Source organism: Schistocerca gregaria, chromosome 6, assembly GCF_023897955.1.
Source record: "Schistocerca gregaria isolate iqSchGreg1 chromosome 6, iqSchGreg1.2, whole genome shotgun sequence".
Classification (NCBI taxonomy): domain Eukaryota; kingdom Metazoa; phylum Arthropoda; class Insecta; order Orthoptera; family Acrididae; genus Schistocerca; species Schistocerca gregaria.
The window spans coordinates 54,342,440-54,368,353 of NC_064925.1; the positions used below are offsets into that span (position 1 = coordinate 54,342,440).

A 25,914-nucleotide genomic window follows, 5' to 3' on the forward strand; every position below is an offset into this window, starting at 1 on the left:
AACGCCTTCCACCCTCCGAAATGCTACTGTTGTGCTGCCGAAGACCAGAATCATAATCATGGTGTTGTCGATATAGTTAGGTTGTCACTTATTTTATTCCCTTAGGATCTTCTCTTACACACTACTTAACAATAGTAGTAACACCAGTTTTGCTATTTTTTCTGAAAAGGCACTTACCTCTTACTTTTAGTACAGTGAATGTTCAATCTGCATGTAATGAACGTCAATCGTATAGACATTAACTGTGACACACACACACACACACACACACACACACACACACACACACACACACACACACACACACAGTGAAGCTTGATTATGCTCGTCAAGCAGACGGAAGCGAGAAGGGTGACGCATGCGGACTGCGGCTAGGCTAACGTAATTTGCAGCGGGTACTCACGCTGGTTCTGCCTGCGCGCCGGCTGGTGTGACGCGGATGAGTTGAGGGACCCATCGCTGAGTGGGCTGTTCGCTCGAGTCGTATCTGCTCGCTTTTTCGCTGATCCTGCAACAAAACATATAAATATTCCCTCAGAAACGGTCCTACAAGTTTTCCGAAAACACGAATACGTCCAAGTCTTACCGTTATGTTTCTCCTCAGAGGAAAATAAAATCCTCTGATGTTATATACTCTTTCTACATTGCTAGTACAGCTGCAATCACGAGATAAACTTTGCTTATTTCTTTAAAACAATACTAACTGTTGGTCAATTGTCCGCCCCCGGTAGCCGAGTGGTCAGCGTGACAATAACAATCCTAAGGGCCCGGGTTCGATTCCCGGCTGGGTCGGGGATTTTCTCCGCTCAAGGACTGGGTGTTGTGTTATCATCATCATCATCATCATCATCATCATCTACTTGTTAATTTAACCAAGTACGTCATTCCAATGCGTGCGCGTGCGCGTGTGCGCGCGTGCTCATGACCCCACGTGTGCACTATGAGATCCACCACATACATGCTATGACACGTTTTAAAAAGTGGAAGGTAACACCTATAAACCACATTCGCACACAACATTACATTTGAGAAGAACGAAAGAGATTCTAACTACAGACTTCTATTTCACCTCTGTCATCGACCTCACCTCGTAATTGAACGATCACACAAGATCTTCGAAGGCGGTTTCAACGTCGTCATTATTTCGGCTGAACTGTAAGCTTGCTGAATATATTGTTTGGACATACTGCAATTGCCTGATTTCCGCTAAAGTTTTATTTTCAAGTCTTCTTAAACAAGAGCATGAATACCAGCCAAACTACATGCGAATTTGGTGAATCTGACATCGAAATAGGTCTACAGCCAATATTTCCTAGCAGCTATACCGGAGCACAAAACCCAGCCCTATTGCTAGTTGCTTATGAAACGGCACCCAACGGCAACAGAAATTCAGTCTCGGCATTTCACATATTTAAAATACAGACATAATATGCTCATCGAGAGGTTTATACGAAAGTTTCCACGCAGTAAGACCAGTGCTACAGTTACAAACTATATGTATGTCTCGAGGCATGGTACGTCACCACTTGCAGATGTCCAGACTATATTCGCTCAGTATTTGAGAATCAGAGCATTCAGCGACTTCCAATGAACTTCAATTATTATTTCAAACCTTTTCTCCACTTTTTCTCGATTACGTGCTCAAGAGCAAATAATGGGCACTTTAAATCATTTGTAAAATAATCATAAGTTTGAAGCTGTTCAACTCTCTGAAGACCGACCACTTAGAAGGATGTCGGCCATAGCGAACTGGCCATTTCTGACAACATTTAAAGCCTTACTGCCACATATGTAACATATTTTCAAGAGTAATACGCACTAAAAACCATTTAGATAGCCTCCCAAGTGTTACATGAATGCGTGTGATGTCTTCTAGATACGTTGGACAGTCCATGTTGGTAAACCGACAAAGAAGGCAGTTTCATTCACGGTGTGTTCATGGGCACGTCCAAAGACGGTAGCTTCTTCCTGCCATTCTTTCACGGCTGTACGTGTACCCATCTTACTGCGCAGTCCCTACAGATGACTCTCACAAACACAGCACTTCACTGACATGACTTAGGTCAGCGCTGAAGCGTCATGTGACCGCTCAGGACCAGATCACGCCATCTACAGTGATCCAAAGCAACCAGCATGCTCTTTAAAGGGGGGCTGACTACCATTTTGTCCGGTGAGCTTACATGCATAGTGTATTCTAAAAGTGGAGACTGATAAACCATTTTCCACAACAGCGACATTGCTGTTATTGTCAATTGTAGTCCATGACTGGGCAGGGTGGACGCTGGCTTCTGTTGCTTTCTGACTGCAAGCTATTAGTATATTCTGTGATTTGTCCCACTGAGGGAATGGATCCCCCACCACTACGTTAGCGAATTTACTGTTTGTTAAAGTTTCATGGTTATCACATTTCGTTTCACAGTGCTTGGAAACAATTTGATAGACGACATTACTTGCGGGTAAAATACTATTTGTCTATATCAGTACCAGCAAAGCGCCGAATCTCTGCGACCAAGCCCGACCACAGCTCGGGCCGCAACACAGAGTTCTAAAGGCCGCGCCCGAGTATAGCTCGGGCCGAGATTTTCTCGACGTGCGAACCAATGATAGCTCGAAATCTGGATTTATTTAGTATGAGAACAATATTTGGACATCATCTTACCTGTCTCCAGACAGCTACTGCCTTCTGTTGTCAATTTCTAGAACTAATCCGAAAGAAACATTAGCGAAAGTAACAGTTGCTGAGGCGACTGGTTAAGCTAATATACGATCACGCCTTAAGTTTCCCAGTTTGCTGTCATTCTTCTACAAATGCGTCACATTTGTTGGGTGAGCAAGAAATTTGTAAGCTCGAGAGGAAGAAGCTGCTTAACAACTCACCTCGCAGTTTCTTGTGGGAGAAGACTTACAGTTTCTTTAATCATTCTCTCAAAATTTGTATTCTGTCAAGTAACTAAAATCAATATGAAAAATAAATATGAAACAGCCATTCACCTCTTCAGCACGCAGCACACCTTGAGGTGTGTACCTTACTCGCCGTCCAGGCGGTGAAGCGAAGACCCCCGTTCTGCACGGCAGTCGTTGAAGTATGACCAGAGCTTACGGTGATAGAGGCCTTGTGGCGCTTACCAATCCCCAGCTCAGGAACCCCGGGGTCGCCAAGCCTGTACTCAGCAAACGAATGCTGAGGCCCTGAGGGGGAATTGGTTCCGGTCGAAGGTTGTTCCGTGATGGTACGGACGTGTTTTTCGAACCATAACTTCAACCCAGTCATTCAGGTAGCATTGATTATTAACAAGGACGTTTATATAAACATTCTCGATCGTCATACATAGGGAGGGCTTTCTTCTACATCTTCATAATTAGTTCATCGTTGACACTCCCGTCCTCCAAGGTGTCAGCATGTTATGTTACGTTTTTGGCTAGTTGGTCCTATGATGATACCTGCTGTAATGTTGTGCAAAGAGGGATGACGTCGGCGATAGATATTGCGTCGTAATAACTCACTGGGTGCGTGATGGATAACGTGAAATGGCGGACAAATGCGTCCCTCGTCCCTACTGGCTGTCCATAGCATGTTTTTATAAAGAAGAATGGCCTATCTGGCCTCTGACTGGCAGAACAGACACGAGAACAGACTGATACGAAAAGCTGGCGTCAGTCTGATAGTGGAGACGAGCACAGGAGGAGATACGTAACACAGGCTCATAGTAGTTGGAACATTATTTCAACATTAATCACCCTGATGACGTACGGTGTAATATATACACTTAAGAGCCGAAGAAACTGGTACACCTGTCCAATATCGTGTAGCACGCAGAAGTGCCGCAACATGACGTGGCATGGACTCGACTAATGTCTGAAGTAGTGCTGGAGGCAACTGACACTATGAATTGTCCAGGGTTGTCCATAAATCCGTTCGAGTACGAGCGGATAGAGATCTCTTCTAAGCAGCACGTTGCAAAGCATCCCAGATATACTCAACAATGTCCATGTCTGGGAAGTCTGGTGACCAGCGGAAGTTTTTAAACAGAAGAATGTTCCTGGAGCCACTCTGTAGCAATTCTGGGCGAGTGGGGTGTCGCACTACCCCGCTGAAATTTCCCTAGTGCTTCGGAATGCACAATGGACATGAATTGATGTAGGTGATCAGACAGAATGCTCACGTACGTGTCACCTACCGGAGCCGTATCTAGACGTATCCGGGGTCCCATATCACTCCAACTGCACACGCCCCACACCATTACGGAGTCTCCACCAGTTTGAACAGTCCCCTGCTGACATGCAGTGTCCATGGATTCATGAGGTTGTCTCCATACCAGTACACGTCCGTCCAATCGATACAATTTGAAACAAGACTCTTCCGATCACGCAACATGTTTCCAGTCGTCAACAGGTCAATGTCGGTGTTGACGGGCCCAGGCGAGGCGTGAAGCTTTATGATCAAGGGTACAGGAGTGGGTCTTCGGCTCCAATATATCGATGATGTTTCGTTGAATGGTTCGCACACTACCACTTCTTGATGACCCAGCTTTGAAATCTGCAGCTATTTGCTGAAGGGCTGCACTTCTGCCACGTTGAACGATCCTCTTCAGTCGGCGTTGGTCCCATTCTCGCAGGCTGTTTTTCCGGCCGCAGTGATATCATTGATTTGATGTGTTATCAGATTCCTAATATTCACAGCATACTCGAGAAATGGTCTTACGGGAAAATCCGCACACTACATCATTACCTCGGAGATGCTGTGACCTATCGCTCTTGCGCCGACTATAGCACCACTTTCAAACTCAATTAAATCTTGATAACCTGCCATTGCAGCAGCAGTAGCAGGCGTTGCCGACCGCAGCGCCGTATTCTGCCTGTTTACATATATCTCTACTCGAATACGCATGCCTATACCAATTTCTTTGGCGCTTCAGCGTACATGGGGCCGAGAATGTGATCTATTCTTTTTCAGTTGGGTGTCGATAATATATAGAGCTTATGAAAAAAAAAGAAAAAATGAGTGACATGAACGGTGAGTGACAATGCACAATTACAAATACAGGGTGGAGCAAATAAAAGCGACCCGAACGATCGGATATGATTGGACGTGAACGTGTGCATGTAACCACATCACGTGTACGTGATCCACACCCGTCCCTTGGAACACATTTACACGATCTTCACGTCTGACAGAGCTGTTGGCATCGCAACAGTCCTTAAAGTCTTCAAGAACTGCAGCAGGACATTTCGGATAAGACTGCAGCGATTCCAGCAATTCCGCTTCGATTTGCCTTCAGCATCTTACTGACCAGGGCCCAAAAGTGGCAAGAGGTGAGTGGTGGTCACTTTCAACATGTGCTATAGTCAGCTGGGTACTGTATTTCCTTTCCTCTGCTTTTTTTTCTTTGTACCCTAGAACTCTGTTCTGCGGGTCACTTATTTGCCCACTGTATTATAGCATACGTGAAAATTATGCAATTATTCATTGCCAGTAGCGTGGAGGTTAATGCAATCAATGGAGCGACTGTAGTGCAGTCTCGTCTGCAAAGGGGGACAAGACGCAAGGTAAGCGGGCAACGTGACTCGGTGAAGTCTAATTGCAAGGCCCACGTGATACGTCTGTCTGTTCCAAGTCCACACCAGCACATTTTCGGGACTAACGTTGAATGAGATGGTTGCGAACAGCGGCGTGCGCAGGCCTGCACACACACACCCATCGCTTGACGAGCACTCGGGCACCCTACCGAACGCGTCTGCCCCACTAAATCACCCGATCTGGCCCTTCTAAAATGTCTGTCTCTATACGAGCTGAAGGTCAACGTGTAGCTTCTTCACTGAACTGAGGCTAGAGGCTGAGCTACACAGTATTATCGACATGTCTCCAGTGGGAAGCTTTTTTTCCCAGATGCGCTTATGGACAGATTTTATCACCAGTGAAGGGGCACCGGAGAGGAAACGTACAGGATAGGTCAACGGTTGGAGGCAAGTTGCCTGACTGGGCACTTCCCTGGATCCAGACTGGAGGACTCCTCTTGCCACGCCACGCGGCGCGGCGACGGACGGAAATAAAGCTGACGGTGGCGTGCCGTTGCCATCGCCGGCCCGGAGGCCGCTGGAGCCCCGCTGGACAGAAATATCGCTGATGGCCGGCGCGCCGCGGCAGCTGCCCCACCCACCCCGTGCGTCGAACTGCGTCCTTAAGCTCGAACAGTTTTCGTCAAAATCCATCAGATCTGACAGTGGACGAGCACTTCGCTACAGATTCATTTCTGTGGTCCACTGAAACTTGAAAGTGTCAAAGGTCCTGGTAAAACGACTTGCACAGAAAGGTTGAGTGACCGAATCAATTAAATATTATTTGGTAAATGAACAAATTGCAATCAGACTATTTTTTTCATGTGTCCGATACCTCACATAATTCCGTGTGGACGAGAGGAGTGCATCTGCAGTTTACGCCTCGTCCACTGCCGCAGACTTGACTGATTTTGGTGAAAACTAGCCATTAGAGTTCACAGACATTTAGGACACTTAGCAACGAACAAGTCGTGGTAGGTAACGTGTCTTTGGAACTGATAAATCACTGACGGAAGTGGCAACCGGACGACTATTCAGTTCAATTACCACATGTCGTATAAACGTAAACATCTGTACAAATCCGCATTTTTATTATATATTGTGCGTTCCTCAGTGAAGTGCTATGTCTGTGAACATGCCCATTGACACAAGATGCTTTGTATCTGCATATGGTTTTACTTTGATACACCGATGTTTAATATGCTTACACTCTCCACCATAATGACATGGCATGAGGGATCAAATCATAATGGAACATGATTTAAAACAGAATTTTTTTTTCAACATTAGAAGATGACGATCAATTCAGACAGTTGAAACTGTCAATAATAAATTTTTATTACTGGGAGCCTGACTTACGTTTTTTTCAAAAAAATGGTCCAAAAACGCTCTCAGCACTATGGGACTTAACTTCTGAGGTCATCAGTCCCCTAGAACTTAGAAGTACTTAAACCTAACTAACGTAAGGACATCACACACATCCATGCCCGAGACAGGATTCGAGCCTGCGATCGTAGCGGTCGCGCGGTTCCAGATTGTAGCGCCTAGAACCGCTCGGCCACCCTGGCCGGCTAAGTTTTTTCAAGTTAAATGTAGATTGCTTCTTCCACGTTCTCATTATTAGAAACTTCACTACGAAACAGGATGACAGACATGCGTTAAGTCACCATGACGTAACCCCAACGGTACTGAGGGAGCTATAGACGTTAAAAACCGTAGAAGATAGACAGAAAAAAAAGAAAAGCAATTCAGGACGTAGGTACAAGTGCTTCTCTGAAATGAAGAGTGAAGAGGTTGGGCACATGAGAGTAAGTCGTGGCAGGCCGTATCGAACGAGTCAGAAGACTGATGACAAAAAAATGGGAATGGAGATCATGGTTTTCCGAGATGGTTTGCCAAGACATGGCGTCACAGACGTGATATGGACTGGATGTCGGTGGTGTGCCCGGTGGAGTGCATACTGAAGGTTTGTGAAAAGTAGATGAATACCTCGGTCCTTAACGCGATTGCGCGTTGCCAGTAACACGAATTTTTACAGACTACTGCAACTCAAACGCGACCAGTGATTGGGCGTGCAATAGCAGCACACGCTGCCGCGACCGGCACACCTGGGGGCCGAGAGAGCGGCCGTGAAATTGGAAGCGGTCGCAGCGGCCGCGTTTCACGGGCAGATCGGACGCGCGCGGCAGCGAGCAACCGGAGCGCTATTTTTACGGCCGTCCTGACGATGGCGTGCCAGCGAGACGAAGAAACCGCCTTCTGTGAGCCATCAAAGCGGAGCTTCGCTCTCTGGCGACTTCCTGCGCCAGATGAAGCGACGAAAGGCGCACAGGAATTCGCCACCCGCAACTCGGTTCGTGATCCAGCACCAGCGACGTAGTATCACCACCTGTACTTTGTGGAGTTACCACCTTCAGTTTCATTCGTTACTGGCAGCAGTGTATCACTGGCCCGACAACAGCTTCCGTACAACCCTACCCATCTCATCAACCTCCATTTCTGCATTAAGTTACGAACGCAGTGCGGAAAGTTTTGTACCTGGTAGTCAGAAAGCAATAATTTCATTAATTTTCCAGCTAGTGCAATCTATCTATTAAGTGTTACCGTGGAAAATCTGAATAAAGCCCGCCTATGGCTGCTAAAAACTCTTCTTTATTCAAAATGTTTCGAATCTGAAAACTTCTTTACACTTGGGAATAGGTGGCCGGAGGGGGGGAGGGGTGTCGGACCTTGTGAACAGGGAGAGGCTTTCACCAACACAACTGCAAATTCATCAGTTTTCTCGACAGTCTTATTAACTGCGCGGTCAGGGCGGCAGGTTGCTAATCTAAGGGGCCCGAAATCGATTCCCGGCTGGGTAGGAGATTTTCTCCGCTCGGAGTCTTGTTGCTGTGTTGTCCTTACGTTCGTATCGACGTAACTGACAATCCACGACAGATGGCTGTATGGGCACGAGGAGAAAGTGAATAAATTGGAAAACTAACCAGTTTTCCTAGTGTCAAAGTCAACTCTGTCGGTGGCCAGACTGATCTGATGATGTTTCTTCAGCAATAGCCATCCTCTCGTTGACCCAAAAGCCAGATAGTATTGGCAGCTGTTATCTCCATTTCGCAATGAAATCAATGCGAAGCATCCCTTTCACGTCGCACATATTATAATATTAGATATAACCTTTCCGATAGGTACAATCGAATTCGTCTTTTGCATGAGCTCTGCTATCGGCGACCATCCAGAGACTGCAACGAACTTTATTTGGCGCGTAGTGGTAAACGCTAGTCACATCTGTAGTAACAAATCTGTGCACAAAATAAGTTGAAACTGTTTAAACCATTTATCTGCGAAATTTCTCTCTCATTTTGGTTTTGATCTTTGTTAAAAAAAAACCTGCACTAAAATCTCTAAAAGCTATGACACACTAAACCTTTAATCGCCGGTTGCCCAAACCCATATTTTGTGCTATCCGAGCCTGTGGCTGCGCAGTTCTGTGATGGCCGCGCAAACCCCTGCTGATTATAAACTGTCGCAAATGAAAGACCACACTCCTTATTTACACATACCTGTTTGCGGTGAATTTCTTTCGAGGTAAACCTTCAGAAAGAATATAAAGACTCTACGACATCCCAGTTTATCCATTGGAATGGAATGCAGGCTGCAGTTCACTCCAGAAGCGGGTCTATGGTGTTTTGCAAATGTTCCGCGTGGTTACTGTGATCCTTAACCCGGATTTATATGTCAGCCTTCTCAGCAAGTAAGTGTTGTGTTTTGTTCTTTATATTTACGGTGAGCATGCTGCGGACCATTCCATGTTGGAAAACGACGTCTTACTTTTTGGCAGTGGTACATAAGTTAACGGCATGACGGAAACACAGGCAGTATCTCACCTCATACTGGTCCGCCTAATCACCGGTTCTTAATACAACTGTAAACATCTGGAAGTATCTGGAACAGGAGGTGAAAGGTAGCACCACACAACCCAGGAATTTGGTTGCTTTGCGAGATCTAATCATTAATTAATGAATGGTTTCACTGAAACATAACTGCAGACACTTTTCGACACTCCACCTCTTCGTACTGGGACCGTTATCAGTGCTGGGGAGTTGTTGCACAGTACCAGCGTAGTCTCTCCGGCGCGTGACTTTACTTCCAGTGCACTTGTCTCAAACGGGAGACAAGGAAGAGGGTATTATCATCAATCTGTGTCCTGGAAGTACGTGGACTTTCGTAGGTAAGTAACTGTAAGTGGACTCTGGAAATCTGGCTGCCACGTGCAATGCTGATTAATTCATAGCGTCAACAGAATGGAAGGGCTGTAACTCTTAACGTCGCAGCAAAAAAATGGTTTTGTGCGTATACGTTTTGGATATCTGCGACTTTTTGTACATGACTGAGGTTACCTTCGCGTGCCCCAGCCCTTCCTAGCGAAGTTCCGCTCTACATAATGGCTGGCCACAATGCTGTGACTCACGGACGTATGTGAGGCGGAGAGTCATTGTGGAACCAGCGACGCTGTGCGAACTACAACCCTGGACTACGGCTTACGGGAGAATGTTGGGTTTCTTACGAACGAAAAAGCAGATTGTTTCCATTCTGGGTCGAATTCATTTAAATGATGTAAGATACCACACTGAGTATTTCGTTTGAACTAATGGTCTGAAAAAGTTTTTAGTTCTTTATTGACAAATTTAAAACACTTTTACATACAATACAGATAGTACGTATTGGTAGCATTAGTATATATAGTTGGTGACGAAGAAACGCAATTTTGAAGTCGTTTTTTCTTTCTAAAACGATGTGCTGTTTGAGTCACACCTCACATTTTTACTAAACTTAAAATTAGATTGTATTTTGTGATTCTAACTGTAAATATTTTCATTTCTGTCAAACACTTTGTATGAATTTCTACGTTTTATGCACCGTAAAGACAACATTATATGAGGCTCTCACAATGGACACGTTTAGTAACAAAAATGTTTTGAAGATGACAGTTATATCTGTCGAAACCGATCTTGGCTGTTGAATGTTTTATACCAAATTAAAATTAGTCCCCTCTCCCTAACTCCGATTCTACGTACTCTCTCGGAACAATGCAGGCTCATACCGTCTGCCCTGTGTCTCAAACCGCGGATTGCAGTGTTCTCCACCGTAGGACATGAGTTATTAGTAATAGAGATTCATTTGGCTCCAGTGCTTGCACACGCTATTCACAACACTGAAGTATTTGCTGTTCCCTTAGTTCTTTGAATTTTAGATTTCACGGAGAACTTAAAGGATGCTTCGAGAATCTCCTCGCACCTCATCTAATATTATCTGCTCAAATTGTACTAAGCGGAAAAAAAACTGTCGACAACCTTTGCCAACTGATTGTGCCCTGAACGGTCCATTTTCTGTCCATGTCGTCACATTTCTTTCCTTCAAACTGATCCCCGTAGTGAAACTTTTCTGCGTACATTCCCTCGACCTTCTGGGCGCTGCGCCCGCCTGTTTCATACGTTAAGCGCTTGTCTGCGTGTTCCCATAATGAATAATGCACCATCGATCGTCGACTGTTGTGCAGTCCGCCGTTGACCCATCACGGACAAGTGCGTGCTGTTCTTAAAGATAGCGCTACCATTGGCGACGTGGGAAGCAGTGTTTACCAATCCGTTCAGGCGGTAGATTCAGCGCAGCGGCAGTGACAGCACGTGGTTCGAGAACGGCGCGGCACTCCAAGTGAAGTTCACTGCGAAGCGAAAACAGTTTGAGTAGCAGAAGTCATCGAGAGCCGTGGACACCCAAGTCCGAATTACTGTTCCAGAATTGTGGGTGGTGAAGCCGGTCGATATGCTGGCGTGAACTTAAGGGGGCGTGGTCAATAGCTTCAGAGGTTGGCACCAACTGGTTTTGTGCTCCGCAGCCTCGTTACGTGGGTGTGGCGTTGTTCACACAGGTGCTTCGCGACGTTAAAGATCAGTAGTTTACCGACAGGCCTCACACGGATTGCTTACCGCCTGAAATATTCATTTCCGACCATTGGTTTCTTATCACAAGACAGCTGATGATCCTCTGTCGACCCCTTGCATATGAACTACTTACGATCGCATAAATTGATAAGACCTCTTCTCCAGTTCTATAAAATTTAGTTCGTTAGAGCTAGCCGCACTTACGAAATTCGATGCACGAATTTTCTTACTGATGATGTAATGATCGAGTCACTCCTGCGAATGGAATTTACGCAATTCGAAGTCGTCTGATTTTATTGGCGGCCTGTGAGGGCTGTTAGCATATCTCTTGAAGGATCTGTTGAGTTTCTTTCAAATTACTCCATTGTCCGCCATCCGCAGTGAAAGCGAAAGGCACAGGTATGAAAGTTTATACGCTTCTCGTGGGCTGCGAAACGATACGCGGTCTGCGGTTCAATTCCGCGAGGCCAGCAGTTCGCAGGAAAAGTGTTTCGCAAGTGACAGGCGCGTGCGCCGACGTTGTCTGCAGGCGGCTGTATCCTGCAGCTGCTGTGCGACGCTCACTGACACGAAAGCCCAACAGGGCATTACGGAAGGTTTACGTAGTATTACGGAAACCTAGACGGTAGTTGCTGGCTGCCAAAGCTGATTATTGAAGGTTTCCAATTGAAAACGCTTGGGAAGAACTTTCTTCGAACGTTGTCATAAATACCAGAAAGTGACAGCACAAAGGAATGAAGATTAGAGTTTAATGTTGCGCCCACAATGAGATCATTCAAGACTGAACACAATCTAGTATAGGGGAGAGATACAGAAATAAATCGACAGTACCCTGTGCAAACTAACCACCACGCTATTTGCCTTAAGCACTTAGCAGAACTACGGAAAACGTAAATCTTAACTGTTGGATGGTGCTTTGAACCGGCACCCTGCCGACCTAGAGTTCAGTGTTCCAGCAGTGTCTCAGCTGTCTTGTTCAGTGATAAAACTCCAAGAGAAACAGGTAAATGAAGACTTCAGCGTAGTGTACCGGAGCTTAGTTTTTTATTAGACAAACTTCACCGCTCTGGAGACTTTCCTTTTCCTACGCATCCATCCATTTATTCTAAAGCTTTTGGCATTAGAGCCCCTTTCTTCCGATTCATCATTTGCGATTTACGCTAATCCTGCTACACGACAGAGTATGCAGGATCGAAGTTAGGGAGAGGGAACTAATTCTAATTTGGTATTTAATAGCCAAGATCGATTTCGACAGATATAACTGTCATCTTCAAAACCTTTTTGTTACAAATCGTGTCCATAGTGAGAGCCTCATGCCGTCTCTACGGTGCATAAAACTTAGCACTTCATACAAAGTGTTTGTCAGAAATAAAAATATTTACCGTTAGAATCAGAAAATACAATCTAATTTAAAGTTTTGTAAAAATGTGTGGTGTGACGCAAAGAGCTAAACATTCTAGAAAAAACTCAAAATGACTGAAAAATTGCGTTTCTTCGTCATCAAGCATATAAAAATGCTACCAATACGTGCTATCTATAATGTATGTAACTGTGTATAACGTCCGACCAAAACGTTACGAGACTGGCATCACCTCTAGCGTACACGCCACGTCAGCGCAGTAATTACTGTCGCACTTTGAATTACGAACTGTAAACAACATACGTATATTCACTAGTCAGTTGTGAGCAGGCAGTGTTAAATAGTGGAGGTCTGCCCTGACTGTCTCATCGTGGCTGTGTCACAAATAGGGATGGGGGCTCATTTCTAAGTCAAATGTTAAAGAGATTCACTACAATTTCCTGACGAAGAGAGAAATTTATGCGAAGTTTGTCCTACCTACACTTTGACTCCCCAACAATAACGAGGCATGGTCGTCTGCTGTGAATCGATTGAAATGCAAAGTTCCTTTAGAGAAAAGATCACCATCTATGACAACACGTGCTATTATCGATAAGAACTACACGCGAGTTTATCTACATTCGAAAGTAGAACTTTTCCGTAAGTTCTACACAGTTGTATGGACGTTCTGGGCGTTTTTCTCGAGTGGGGGGCACACCACGTAGAACACGGAACAATCAAAACCAAATTCTTAACTTACTTCTTGTTAGTGCAGTCAAAAACATTTAGGACTGACGAGGTATGGTTTGTGCGATATTTCTGAAGTTTTTTTTTTCCTTCAGGCGGAGGCAGGTAATACTCAGATACATGCGGCTACTTCCTATATTCCCATTTTTAGTACATCTTGTCACTGATTGTAAACAAGGGAAGTAAGTCTGCGAATTGAAGGTACGGGGGTGCTGGAAGTTTTCAAAGCGGGCAGCTGGCCAGTATTTTGAGTTACGAGGACAATAGCGACGGAAGGCAAAACTGTTTTAAGATTCGTAACACACGATTCTGCGTAAACTTCCTTCTAGCCACTGTAGATAAATATTCTGCCTGTCTTCAAACTGATACTGAAACGATATTCCTATCTGACGGTGTAGGATGCGAATACAGTTAGCAAAGATCGTAATTTTTCTCCCTACGGGCACGCCCGTACAGCTACAGCTGATATCAGTTCTGTTTGGTAGACGATCTGTGATGTTTATATGCACTAACGCAGGGTTGGAGTAATAAAACCGCTAATGGACGCTACAACGTGTTCCAGCTACTGCGTCTAGTAAGCGGACGAAAAGGTTAATTCGCGTGTTGAAACTGATTTAAGGAATTTCACGTTCCGCTTTGTAAGCGAGTGTAGAAAACGGGACGCAAAGTGAGCCAGAAGCGTCTTGAACTTGGTGTTCCGTGCGATTTGTACTGTGCTCCCGGGCAGCGCGCAGCGGCAGCCGTGACAGCTGGATGGGGCTGCGCCTGGCCGCATCCCCAGAACTAGGAGTCGACCTCGACTGCGCGCGCGCGCACACACACACACACACACACACACACACACACACACACACACACACCAGGTAACTGCTGCGCTCCATTCCGCATTTATAAGGTTTGTTCAAAAAAGTTCAATGGTGTGTTGGAGCGAAATTCAGTTGGCATCGCTGCGCACACGTGTGCTTAAAGTGTAGCTGAACGAAGTTTCATTGTTGTATGTCTGTTATTGTTCAGTGCTGTACTGGGTAGGCCGTTGTGTTGCACAGTTTGCAAATTTCAAGGTGGCGGATTTAGAGCAGCAACGTGTCAGCATTAAATTTTGTGGGAAACTCGAGACAACCTTTACCGAGTCACGCCAAATGATGGAGGAAGCCTACAGTGTTGAATGCTTGGACCATTCTCGCAGTTACGAATGGTTCACACGGTTTAAAAATGGCCCGACCGGTGTGAAAGACATCCCTCGTTCAGGAAGCCTATCGACGACGCTCATGTCAGGAGCATCAACGAAATTGTGCGTGCCACTCGAAAACTGCTTTTCCAAAAGACTGCAGAAGAATGTAACATTTCAAGTGGATCATGTTCAAGTGTAACATGTCATGGAATCCTGACAGTATCTTGGAATACAAAGTGTTGCCACCGAGTTCAGCCCACGGCTCAAGATTCAAGACCAGAGAGACAATAGCCTTGCAATCTGTGAAGAGCTTTTGCATGGCGCAAATGAGAACGAGATGCTCGCTGAGAGTCGTAACTGTTGATGAGACGTGGGTCTACGGTTATGATGTTGACACCAAGATTCAATACTCACATTGGGTCGGGAAATAATCTCCAAGACCAAAAGTAGCTCGTCAGGTCAGGTCAACTGTGAAAGCCCTGCTGATAGTTCTCTTTGACTTTCAAGGATTAGTAATCGCGTATTCGCGCCACAGGAACGAACTGTTAATCGATAGTGTTTTCGTGACGTGTCGAGACGGCTGAAATGTGGTGAGACAATTCATGGCTCTTTCATCACGGCTCCCAACTTTATGACCATTACTCAAGAATCGGCTGAACGAGATTACCGTAGTCACTTAATTAGTAAACGGCTGAAGGCTTAATAGGACTGTCGCAGGGACCCTCGCCATAGCGCTTGTATTACATATACAAATACAAGGACTTTCCACTTCTGGAAGCAGTCTTGATGCGCCCCTTGCTGGATCGCTACAAGCTCCGTCGACGATTTTTTTATCTCGTCTATCGTTGGAAATCTCCGTCTACTGAGCTGGGTTTTCGCAGGCCCAAGTCTGGTGGTTACGGAGGATGATGCAGCACAATGGTTTGGTTTTTTGTACAACAGTCATGCAGCAACAGGGATGATTGTGCGGATGCCTTATCGTGATGCCGTGTTAGGTAGAGCCGGCCGCTGTGGCCGAGCGGTTCTAGGCCATTCAGTGAGGAACCGCGCTGCTGCTACGGTCGCAAGTTCGAATCCTGCCTCGGGCATGGTTGTGTGTGATGTCCTTAGGTTAGTTAGGTTTAAGTAGTTCCAAGTTCTAGGGGACTGATGACCTCAGATGTTAAGTCCCATAGTGCTCAGAGCCATAAACCTCTCCGTGATGCGTAACACCTCTCGTAAACTACCTGAGACTCAAGTTGACAGGCATTTGCTTCATGTTCTCGCTCTTATGAACCAGTTGCTTCTCTCTATCTCTGTTCTACTAATCCTACTTGATAACTGTCACACGCTGAGGAAATCTCAAGAATGTGCAGAAAGACGGTTTACCACGAGTTTGGGTGAAGGAGCACGCTTAATGAATCTAATTCGGGTCTCTCACCGGGAAGCTATTTAAGGTTTTTATTTTATGAGGGTTTTCCTAATATGCCCACATTTCTCAGCAGTGTGAGGTTTCAGTTTTATTTACAATGATTTTCCATTCACTGTTACATTCTCGGAAATTTGTCGCTTCTTAGCAGTCGTGTGCGTCATATGCCACAGTCAGACTAGCCTACTATCTGCAATGCGGAGAAAGGAAGCTTACGGTTCAACGACTGTTACTTACACTATGTGAACAAAAGTATCCGGACACCCTGAGAAACATACGTTTTCCATATTACGTGAGTTGTGCTGCAACCTACTGCTAGGTACTTCATATCAGCGACCTCAGTAGTCATTAGACATCGTGAGAGAGCAGAATGGGGTGCTCCGCGGATCCGAAAGACTTCGAACGTGGTCAGGTGACTGGGTGTCACTTGTGTCATACCTCTGTACGCGAGATTTACACAGTCCTTAACATTCCTAGGTCCACTGTTTCCGATGTGATAGTGAAGTGGAAACGTGAAGGGACACGTACAGCACAAAAGTGTACAGTCCGACCTCGTCTGTACAACGTAGCTAACACTGGAGTTTTTGTTTGAAAAATCTGTCTCATCTGTTTCCTGACGCATTTCAGCCGCTATCAGGGAGAAGGCAAATTGAGTTCACACTCGTAGAATTTGTTTCCGTCGCTTGTATTCGCAAAGGATGGAGCGTCTTGTTAAGAAGACATAACGTCGTGAAGAGACTAGCGGTCAATATTTCTCAGCTTTCAGACGCCAAGGTTTCAGTGTACACGGGAAGCCCATTTGTGGTCGGGATATTTCTACCTAAACGATTTATCGGTAGTCAGATCCTACTTCACTGACGAATTTCGTAATAGCAAAAAATATACGCACAGGTTGCCTCAAACCTTTTGGATCAAAGTGAAGCCAGTGGTAGTGGGTCCACCGATTATATTGAGAATTGGAATCAGTGATCGGAATTGCATAATTATCGTGTCCCGGATATACACAGCGTACACCGCATAATAAGAACGAAGCTCACAGTAATTGTTCAAAGTGACGAGCGCATGCGTCACAGGTTAATGTGCCGATGCATTTCATGCGGTCGTCACGCGAAGCACGAACCATGAGCTAAGCTGCGAACGGTGTGTGTGTGTGTGTGTGTGTGTGTGTGTGTGTGTGTGTGTGTGTGTGTGTGTGTCTGGTGGTCAGGTCGTACTCTGTTCATCACCTGCAGCCTGTTCCCGTGTACAGACAGAGACCCGGAACCTTTGCGAGGGTGCGGCAGAGCTGTGGGCACCGGCGCAACACATGCGTTGAGACTGGCGGTCAACATTTTGAGAAGTCTCCGTGAGCGACATTGTTATACGGTGTACGCTTTCTGTGTCCGTAACACAGTAAATATGCATTTCCGACCATAGGTTCCTTATCTCAATATAACTGGTTGAGGACCCACTATCACCTTTTTCAATTTGACCCGGAGGGTTCGAGAGACCGTGTTGTCATGTAAATAAAATCTGACAGCCGCACAGCTTCAGTAAATCTGAGAAAACAATTGTGTGAAGTGCTTTGTGCGTGATGGGGCTAAAACAGCTATTGAGTTCACTTTCTGGAGTGTACATTCATTTATGCGTTTGTGGTAGGTTTGAGAACAAGCTTAAAATGAAACTAAGTTTTCGATTTTGTTTCTTCGTATCCACTTGGAAACTGTGGAGGAAACAGTAGCATGATTCTTCTTCTATGCTAGTGTAGTGTGTATTTTTATGACATGTTATCCTCTACAACCTCCTAATTTCGTATTTATCGAACACAAATGTCAATCTATATCTACGGGCCGGAAATTGTGTGTTTTCGTCTAAAGATTGTAAATTCTTGATACGGTCTTTTTTATTTGAGTCGCCAGACGGGAAATAAAATATGCATGTAACATTTGCTTAGTGTGGGTGCTCTTTGGTTGCTTAGCTCAACATTTGTCGGCTATCAGAAAATGAAATAATTCTCCTTCTGAGTACCGTTGCCCTCAGATCGCCAGAACGCAACGCTCGTCTGTCGCGGCACTCCCTCACTTTGAGGGACGGCGCTTCCGCTTTGGAGTCGTGTATGGTACACTTTAACGGCGTCTTCCTGCTGGTGGACAACGCCGTCTTATCTCTGACCTAACTCCCGGACCAGCAAACATACAACGGATGGGTCAGGCAGACTATTGACTGGGCGCCCTCCTTCCGTACTTTGCTCACTGTTGCTAGCAACCGTTGAGCTTAATAGCCTGTAGTGAGTCTCATCCACCTATTTGTTACCAGTGAACGGGAAACATCAAGTTGAGTGATTTAGTTTTTCCCGGTTCTCGTCTTAGCGTACTGACACGATCGTGCAGCCTCACTCGCTGTCCCATAAATCGCCGTGGAAGATCATATGCTTGAAGACGTTAATGGAAATAGTGAATACCCGCGAGTAGAAGTGCAATTGTAAGACAATGCACTGAAATAAATGCAATACAGCAACGAGTATTTTAATGCGGAAAACCTTTTGTCTCAAAACTAGGAAATGTTGTGTTTATGATGCATCGATGTAGCGCTGAACGCCATTAGTATTAATTACAAGAAGGAAATGTTTTATCTCCTCCCCGTGAGAGTTTTACTGATTATCAGTTATGACAGCCGAAGCGTCTTTTGTAACGCACGCTCCTACTCCCTGCTGCCTCCTGCTTCACTATCAATGCTGTCCCATCATGTCATGTTATGACAGACCGATGTCTTCCTTCATGGTTTTCAGCTTTGATAAAAGTAACTCAAACCCGGAATCGTCGAAGACATCAGGTACCTCAAATCTTAGCTAGAAAATTCAGATGTTGGACGGTTCGTTTTGTTCTGAGAAAAATACTACGTTAGACTTCTGGCATCGGAGGGAAAACTTCAACGCTAATACTATCTTTCAAAGCTTAATTTTTACCATGTAATTAAGTATCTAAGATTTTCTTTTGCAACAACACCAGCAGTCAGTCTCGTTACATGAACCTGACGTCATATTAGTCTGAAAGAAAAGGAAACCGAGTTTCAGAGGCAGTACGCTGTCTGTCACATGACGTAAAAGGGATCGTGTTAAAGCTTGAGACAATTTTTAACTGCAGTAAACGACTATCCTGTTTCGGTTTTTTTTTTCAATTTCGCAATAGTACGGAGACTGTCAACGTTAGGAATATTTCTGCAATACATGAACGTACGACTCTCAGTTACACCAACATAACGATTTATTAATGTGCAAACGGCTTCTCTCAGTAATACCGTCTGAAAAAAGGAGCGTAAATAGTCAGATCGTGACAAAATTTAAAAGTGTGGAAAAGATTGGGAACTTGGTTCACATGTCCAGGAATGTAAAAAGTGCGGTTCACACAACTTTAAGAACTTGGTATCCTATGAATATAAAGTCACTGAGTCACAACTGGAATGTGTCGAACCAGCATAAACACCTAGGTGTAACGAGTTGTAGCGATATTAAATGGTTTAGTTGTGACAGAGTCCGATTCATTGGTAGAATACTGGGGAAAAGGAGACTGGGCACGAAACACATTTACAACCCATCCTAGAATATTGCTCTAGTGCGTGGAACCTGCGTCAAGTAGGACTACAAGCGGATACTGAATCTATACAGAGGTCAGCACGAATGATCACAGGTTTGTTCGATGCGTGGGAAAGTGTCACGGAAATGCTGAACAACTGAAGTGCCAGACGCTTGAAGATAGTTTGCATCTATCCAGTGAAAGCCTAATTGCAAAGTTTCAAAACTTTTAAGTGCTGAATTGAAGTATAAACAACCACAATCCCTCCTATAGGGATCGCTAAGCCGCTTTGAATAATTACAGCACACACGAAGACATTTCAACTGCCATTCTTCACGCGGTCTATACACGAATGGAACGTCACAAAGCCCTAATAACTGCTACAATGGTAAGTGCCCTCTGCCATGCTCTTCACAGCGGTTAGCAGGTGTGGATGTAGATGAAGGCGAGTTGCACATGGAGTGGATTGCCCATGTACCTGCGGTAAGTGGCTCGGTGTCCGCCCCCGGTAGCTGAGTGGTCAGCGTGACAGACTGTAAATCCTAAGGGCCCGGGTTCGATTCCCGGCTGTGTCGGAGATTTTCTCCGCTCAGGGACTGGGTGTTGTGTTGTCCTAATCATCATCATTTCATCCCCATCGACGAGCAGGTCGCCGAAGTGGCGTCAATTCGAAAGACTTACGGGAGGCCTAACCACACATTTCATTTCTTTTCAAGTGGCTTGGTAAGCAAGTTCAATAGGTCTGAGAACTGGAAGGTGCTACCACCCCCAATGGGACCGTACCTAGTAAAGCGCTGAGGTATTTTAACTTATCTTTGGGTTGATAATTTTCAGTGTGTATTTGACACTATACATGCCCCACAAGAAGCAACTGGTGTTGAGATATAGCATACTGCGGCTGAATTTAGACACGGGACGCCAGTGGATTCAGAGCGCGTACTAGGTGAGCGGTACTGGAAGAAAACATCTTGAGAGTTCGAAATAAGATTGCCAGAGTATAATGTGAAGTTTTCTGAAGTTTCTTGAACATCTGTACACTAGATCTAGAGCAGAATTATCCCTACCGAGTAAGTTCTAGGAACGCGGCATTTTCAGAAGTTAGGTGCGACAACCAAAACAAAGAGCCATTAAACTGACTTGGATAGCGTTTCCACGTCTGCTGTTGCTTGTGAATGGCTGTGTGCTCAGTAAAACTTTACGGGGTGATTCTTAGAATGGGGATGGAGGATTGGAGGGGAGGGGGGACAAGGCAACAGCTGTTCGGGAAACACGAGGGGCGCAGCGGGGCCCTCAAAGCCGGCGGCTGCGGAGGTGAAGGGTTATGGAGACGATAATTTGTCTGGAGGAGGAGCGGGGGCCGAGGCTGGAAAAACAGAGGGCCGAGCGAGGGGAGGAGCACGGAAACTACAGCAGTCTGGAATCTCTGGGCTCCAGAGGTGCGCCGAACTCGCCAGGCGCAATTATCTCCACTGCTTAATGGCCCGTCTTACAGGTGGCAGGCACCCACCCATCACACTGGAGTACAAGTCTGCTCGTGTTTAATGGCGTCGGTGCCACACAATGCGCGAAGCATGGTGGCTGCGGAAAAAGCAGTTAGTCCCGCAGGAGATGAACATCAGAGGAGAAACTTACCGAGATACCTCTTCGCACAGTTTTCTTATAATTTTCGTTGTCCGTGAGAGAGACGGTTCTGACACTGGACTGGCACAGTAGTAGTAGTAGTAGTAGTAGTAGTAGTAGTAGTAGATCTACAAATTATTTTCACACAGCAGTTCTGCCGATATGTTTCTGCGTAACTTCAAGACCTGAGGATATTCTGTTAAGTTTTAACACGAATAAAGTGTCCTCGTAATGCGTTCACTTACGGCGAATTTGCCAAGCATTTCCTGGCCAGAAAGCGACGTCTTCTTCTCAGTGCCTGCCAGTGAAGTTTTCTGAACCTTTCTGCTACACCCGCTTGCCGGTGACGAGTCTCACTGACCGGCTCGTCACGCGGTCGATCCCCTTGTCACTCCGACGTGAAGTGCGTCCCGCAGAAGGTCGAACTAGCGTGTTTTAAGCGGTCTCTGCAGCAAGTTCCTATCATTCTGCGAATACACCTAACCCCGCTACTCTGTTTACCAACATCCGAGTCGATTTAATTGTTCTACCCCCAAATCTCGAAATAATATTACTTCCAAATCTATAACGTAACTGATTAGCTATTATTCTTTAATTAGGCTGCGAAAGGCTTTTACAGTTCAACGTTTCGCGTGAACTTGACATACCCCTATTTCTAGTGCTAGATGCCTGCCATTACAGTAATACAAAGACCACTTAGAAAATATGAACAACGTACAGTTCTCACGCGATAGGATTTGGTTATCAAGATCTTCACGTACGTTGAAACGGTGTTGCGTCGTATTTTATCCGCTGAGGTGTAACAGGATAATCGTCATATTACACGTTCCTGGGCATGTAAGGCACTGCATGTGCGCCTGTATATGACTCTCCATCAAGGACATCTTACTGCGTCGCTCCTGGCAAGAAACTTAGTAGGGTATGCTTTGATGATGTAATAAACTATTATTTCCTTTTATCCTCAGTTGTTCTCTAAGTTCCCTAGAACTCATTACTAAAGGAAGAACTCTAAAACACACATGATTACCGCTTACAGTTACACTTCTTTTCAGATAATGGGCCTTTGCGAATGGCCCACACATGCACTCACGTAAAGGTAACAAAATACATGTAACTAGTACAAATAAGAAAAAAATTTCTTATAAACATGAAAGGCATTTAACAGCCATCCGTGTTATAAACACGCATATACTTTTGACATAAACAACGGGCAAAACCAATCGAGAATACAACAAGGATTAAAAGCTCAATTTCCCACCAGTTACTCATTTTTCCGCATACAGAAGCAATGGGTTATTTATATATAGCATATTCTGTGTCTGCTAACGTCTTTCTATGTTACTAACGGATATTTCTTATTCATAAATTTCGTTAAGAACCTTTACGTTCGATATTACTGGTTAATCCACTCAAAAGAGGTGTGATTTTTATCTTCCACTTCACCAGAATTACAGAGTAGAGATAGGGCTTTCCTTATGCGATGAGATGGAATGAGAAAAGGATTCACTACATAAACTACAGATTTAGAGATACACGAGTATTCATCATCATACTGGTTTGATGGCAGTACAAGCGTTTTTTGAGCGTAATGTTTTCTTCTAGCTATGTGCGAGCCTTGCCAGTCTCTGGACTCTCCGCTGGGACATGTGCATCATCTTCCTTACACGAGATCACTTCTTCACTAGCAAGAGAATCGGCAGTCGCATTTCCTTCTGTGTTCCTGTGCACTTTACTCCGGTACAAGGTAACACTGCGCCACTTTTTCAGTTGGCTTCGGAACGCTGTTATGGCCTGGGCTATCCGGTGGTTTTTACGCCATCGATAAAAATGCTTCAGGCCCGAGCTGTCAGATTTTGAATCAACGTGAAAATGTTTTCTTCTGGTACCAGATGACAATACTTTAACTGACCGAACCTGACGTAAGACCTACCGTCATTAAAGGAATTTCCTTCGGGAGTTTGTGCTTAAATCCTAGTTGCACACGAGAATCTAAATAAAGTGCATTTTTTCATCCACCTTGTTCACTGAACCGTCCGTACAGAGAACCAATACCAGGAAGGATCTGGTTCGGAACTCGGCCAAGGCAACTTTGCCTCTCAGACACCTGGAGCTTTATGAGTAGTCCGTTCCTTCGTGACTGTTTCGTTCTTGTTCCGCTGTCTGTTTAAGAGAGACCTTATGTAAATCTCAGACTATGAGAAAGGGATGTTCTCACTGGCGAAACGGCGACTTCCCAAGTTCTACGTTGTAAACTAGCCTGATAAGCGCCAGGAGATGGAGGTTCTCGTTCCTTTCTGAGGGAACAAAAAGCGCCGACATTACTGCCTGACGGCTGCAATCAGATTTCCGACACACACACACACACACACACACACACACACACACACACACACAGAGAGAGAGAGAGAGAGAGAGAGAGAGAGAGAGAGAGAGAGAGAGCTGCCGGCTGCTCTAGGGAGTTATGAATAAAAAGTCAGCCACGTCTCTTCTCTGCTCTGCTCTGCGCTGCCCTAGGGCTGTGCGTTATTCATGGCATCTGCACTGCAGCGTACTCCGTGGTCTGGCTGGCGACTCCTCACCGACATTAACCCTCGTCTCGCGCCGTCTCACTCTCAGCTGCGAACCCTGAAGGCCCCGTTCAGTACTGTAAACAACACGATACACATTACCAAGGTAGAGCAGCATTGGACTACTACATCGTCGGCGAGTAACGAAAGGCTCGATGGTTTACTCGATGATGGCAAAATGTAGCAGACCATAATTATTAGTGAGAAACATCGACCAATACGTTAAGTAAAATTAAAGTCGTTTGGGATGAACGCCAGGCAGTTCCGAAGGGCTGTTTCAGACGCCAAACGGGAAATGTGTTTCCTATACACAGCGCCAGCCGTCACCTTTCCTTCGCAAAGTATGAGAGCTGTTTGTATAAGCGTATCTGTTAAATGTAGATGACTAATGGTATATTTTCGTGTTGGAGGTGGTGATAGAGTGAAAGCCGTCGGCGGCACGTAGCCGCCGCCTCTCTAAAACCACCATGGGTCCCCTGAGCTTAACGTCCCCCTCCAACGGACTGATTATCAACAATAGTGTCGCATTCCCTCGCCCCGTGAGGCACTGAGAGAGGTTTGGAATTTAATCCAGCACATTGGCGCGAAGACAGGTGATCAGGTACTTGACGCCAATGCCCCTCCTGTCGTCTCTGCCGGAAAGGCAAAAGCAGAAGTGCCAACAACGCGCGGTTACGCGGACGGTCGCCCATCCACGAACTGACCACGCCCGACGGTCCTTCACGTAGTGATCCGATGGTACTCTGCTTATCCACCTCGCAAGGACGTTGACAAAGCAATGCGTTGATGCTGCTACAGAACAGAAGGGAGAATCCTGTGTTGCATGCTGGAGCAGAGGCTGCACTTCTGTGATACTTCCGAACAGATTACCAACTTAGATCGATTCCACTTCTAGGACTCCTAAGGTAGCTGTAAACAAATATTTAAGAAACTTCATTTTTATGTAAGAGCTCGGGTTGTTGATGAAACATTTATATACTAACAGTTCTGAACAAAACAATCATCAGGCGACGCAAAATCTGTACTGTTGTATTTATAGCACCATTCATTCTGTAGCGTTAGTAATAAACTCTGAACGATCATTCTCTGTCACTGTATAAAAGCGCTTCACTCTAGACGACAATCAGGAAATCTTTGTACAGTGCCCATTTCTGTAGTCGCTGCTGCTACAAGGATTGTACTTTGCATGCTACACCTAGAAACGGACAGCTTTTCTATTACTGAGGCGCGTATGGGGGCAGATACCATATACGCTCCTAGAATTGTGTGTCACTGGGATTTGAAACAACCACGTCAGCGACGTCTGTGGGTCTTATTCGCCATCCCGTCCGGTAGTGTTCAGTCAAGGATCGTATTATCAGTCTTAATGCTACTGTTCAGTACTACAGAAAAGATACGGTGACCTGTATTATCCGGGAACCAGAAATACCTTGACGGACGACATCTATCAGTTTATGGCTGAGTGCTTTCCGTTATTAACATTTAGGCTGCGCGAAGAACTTGTTTGCGTAATTCTGAATCGCTGAGTAGTTATGTAGACACATTAACGGAACTTTTTCTGCGTTTTCAGTCGCAAACAACGTACGGACGCAATCTGTTTGTTGCAAAACACACACACACACACACACACACACACACACACACACACACACACAGACACACAGACAGACAGAGAGACAGAGAGAGAGATCCGGCTGCTCGGGCAACATACTCCAGTTGGAGACGAGAAGAATGTAATGGAGATAGGCTGGAGGTATAGAAAGACGAATGTTTGGTAGACGGAGCAAGGAAGTTCGGTGCTGGATTTGCTATAGATAGGCCTGTGACGAAGATCTAATAGAAGGTGGATTGAAGACACGACAAAAAGGAAGCACATAACTGTAGACGGTATTTCGAGATTGAGTCTCGAGCAGACCTTGACCCGGCAGTGAACGCCAAGTGGCGGCGGCCGCTGATGACACAGGACTCACTCGTCGGAGCTCAGCTGTCCCTACCTGAGGTGGCCCGGACCGTCAT

The 25,914-nt window shown here is 45.5% G+C and overlaps 1 protein-coding gene across 1 annotated transcript in view; it reads right to left on the minus strand.

Annotated features, from left to right (window-relative positions):
- The window catches only part of LOC126278721 (microtubule-associated tumor suppressor candidate 2 homolog), a 538,837-nt gene that overhangs the window by 313,398 nt on the left and 199,525 nt on the right, over positions 1–25,914 (minus strand). Inside the window, exon 6 of the mRNA XM_049978996.1 lies at positions 404–508. Coding sequence (XP_049834953.1) covers positions 404–508 — 105 coding nt within the window. The remainder of the gene's footprint in view (positions 1–403; positions 509–25,914) is intronic.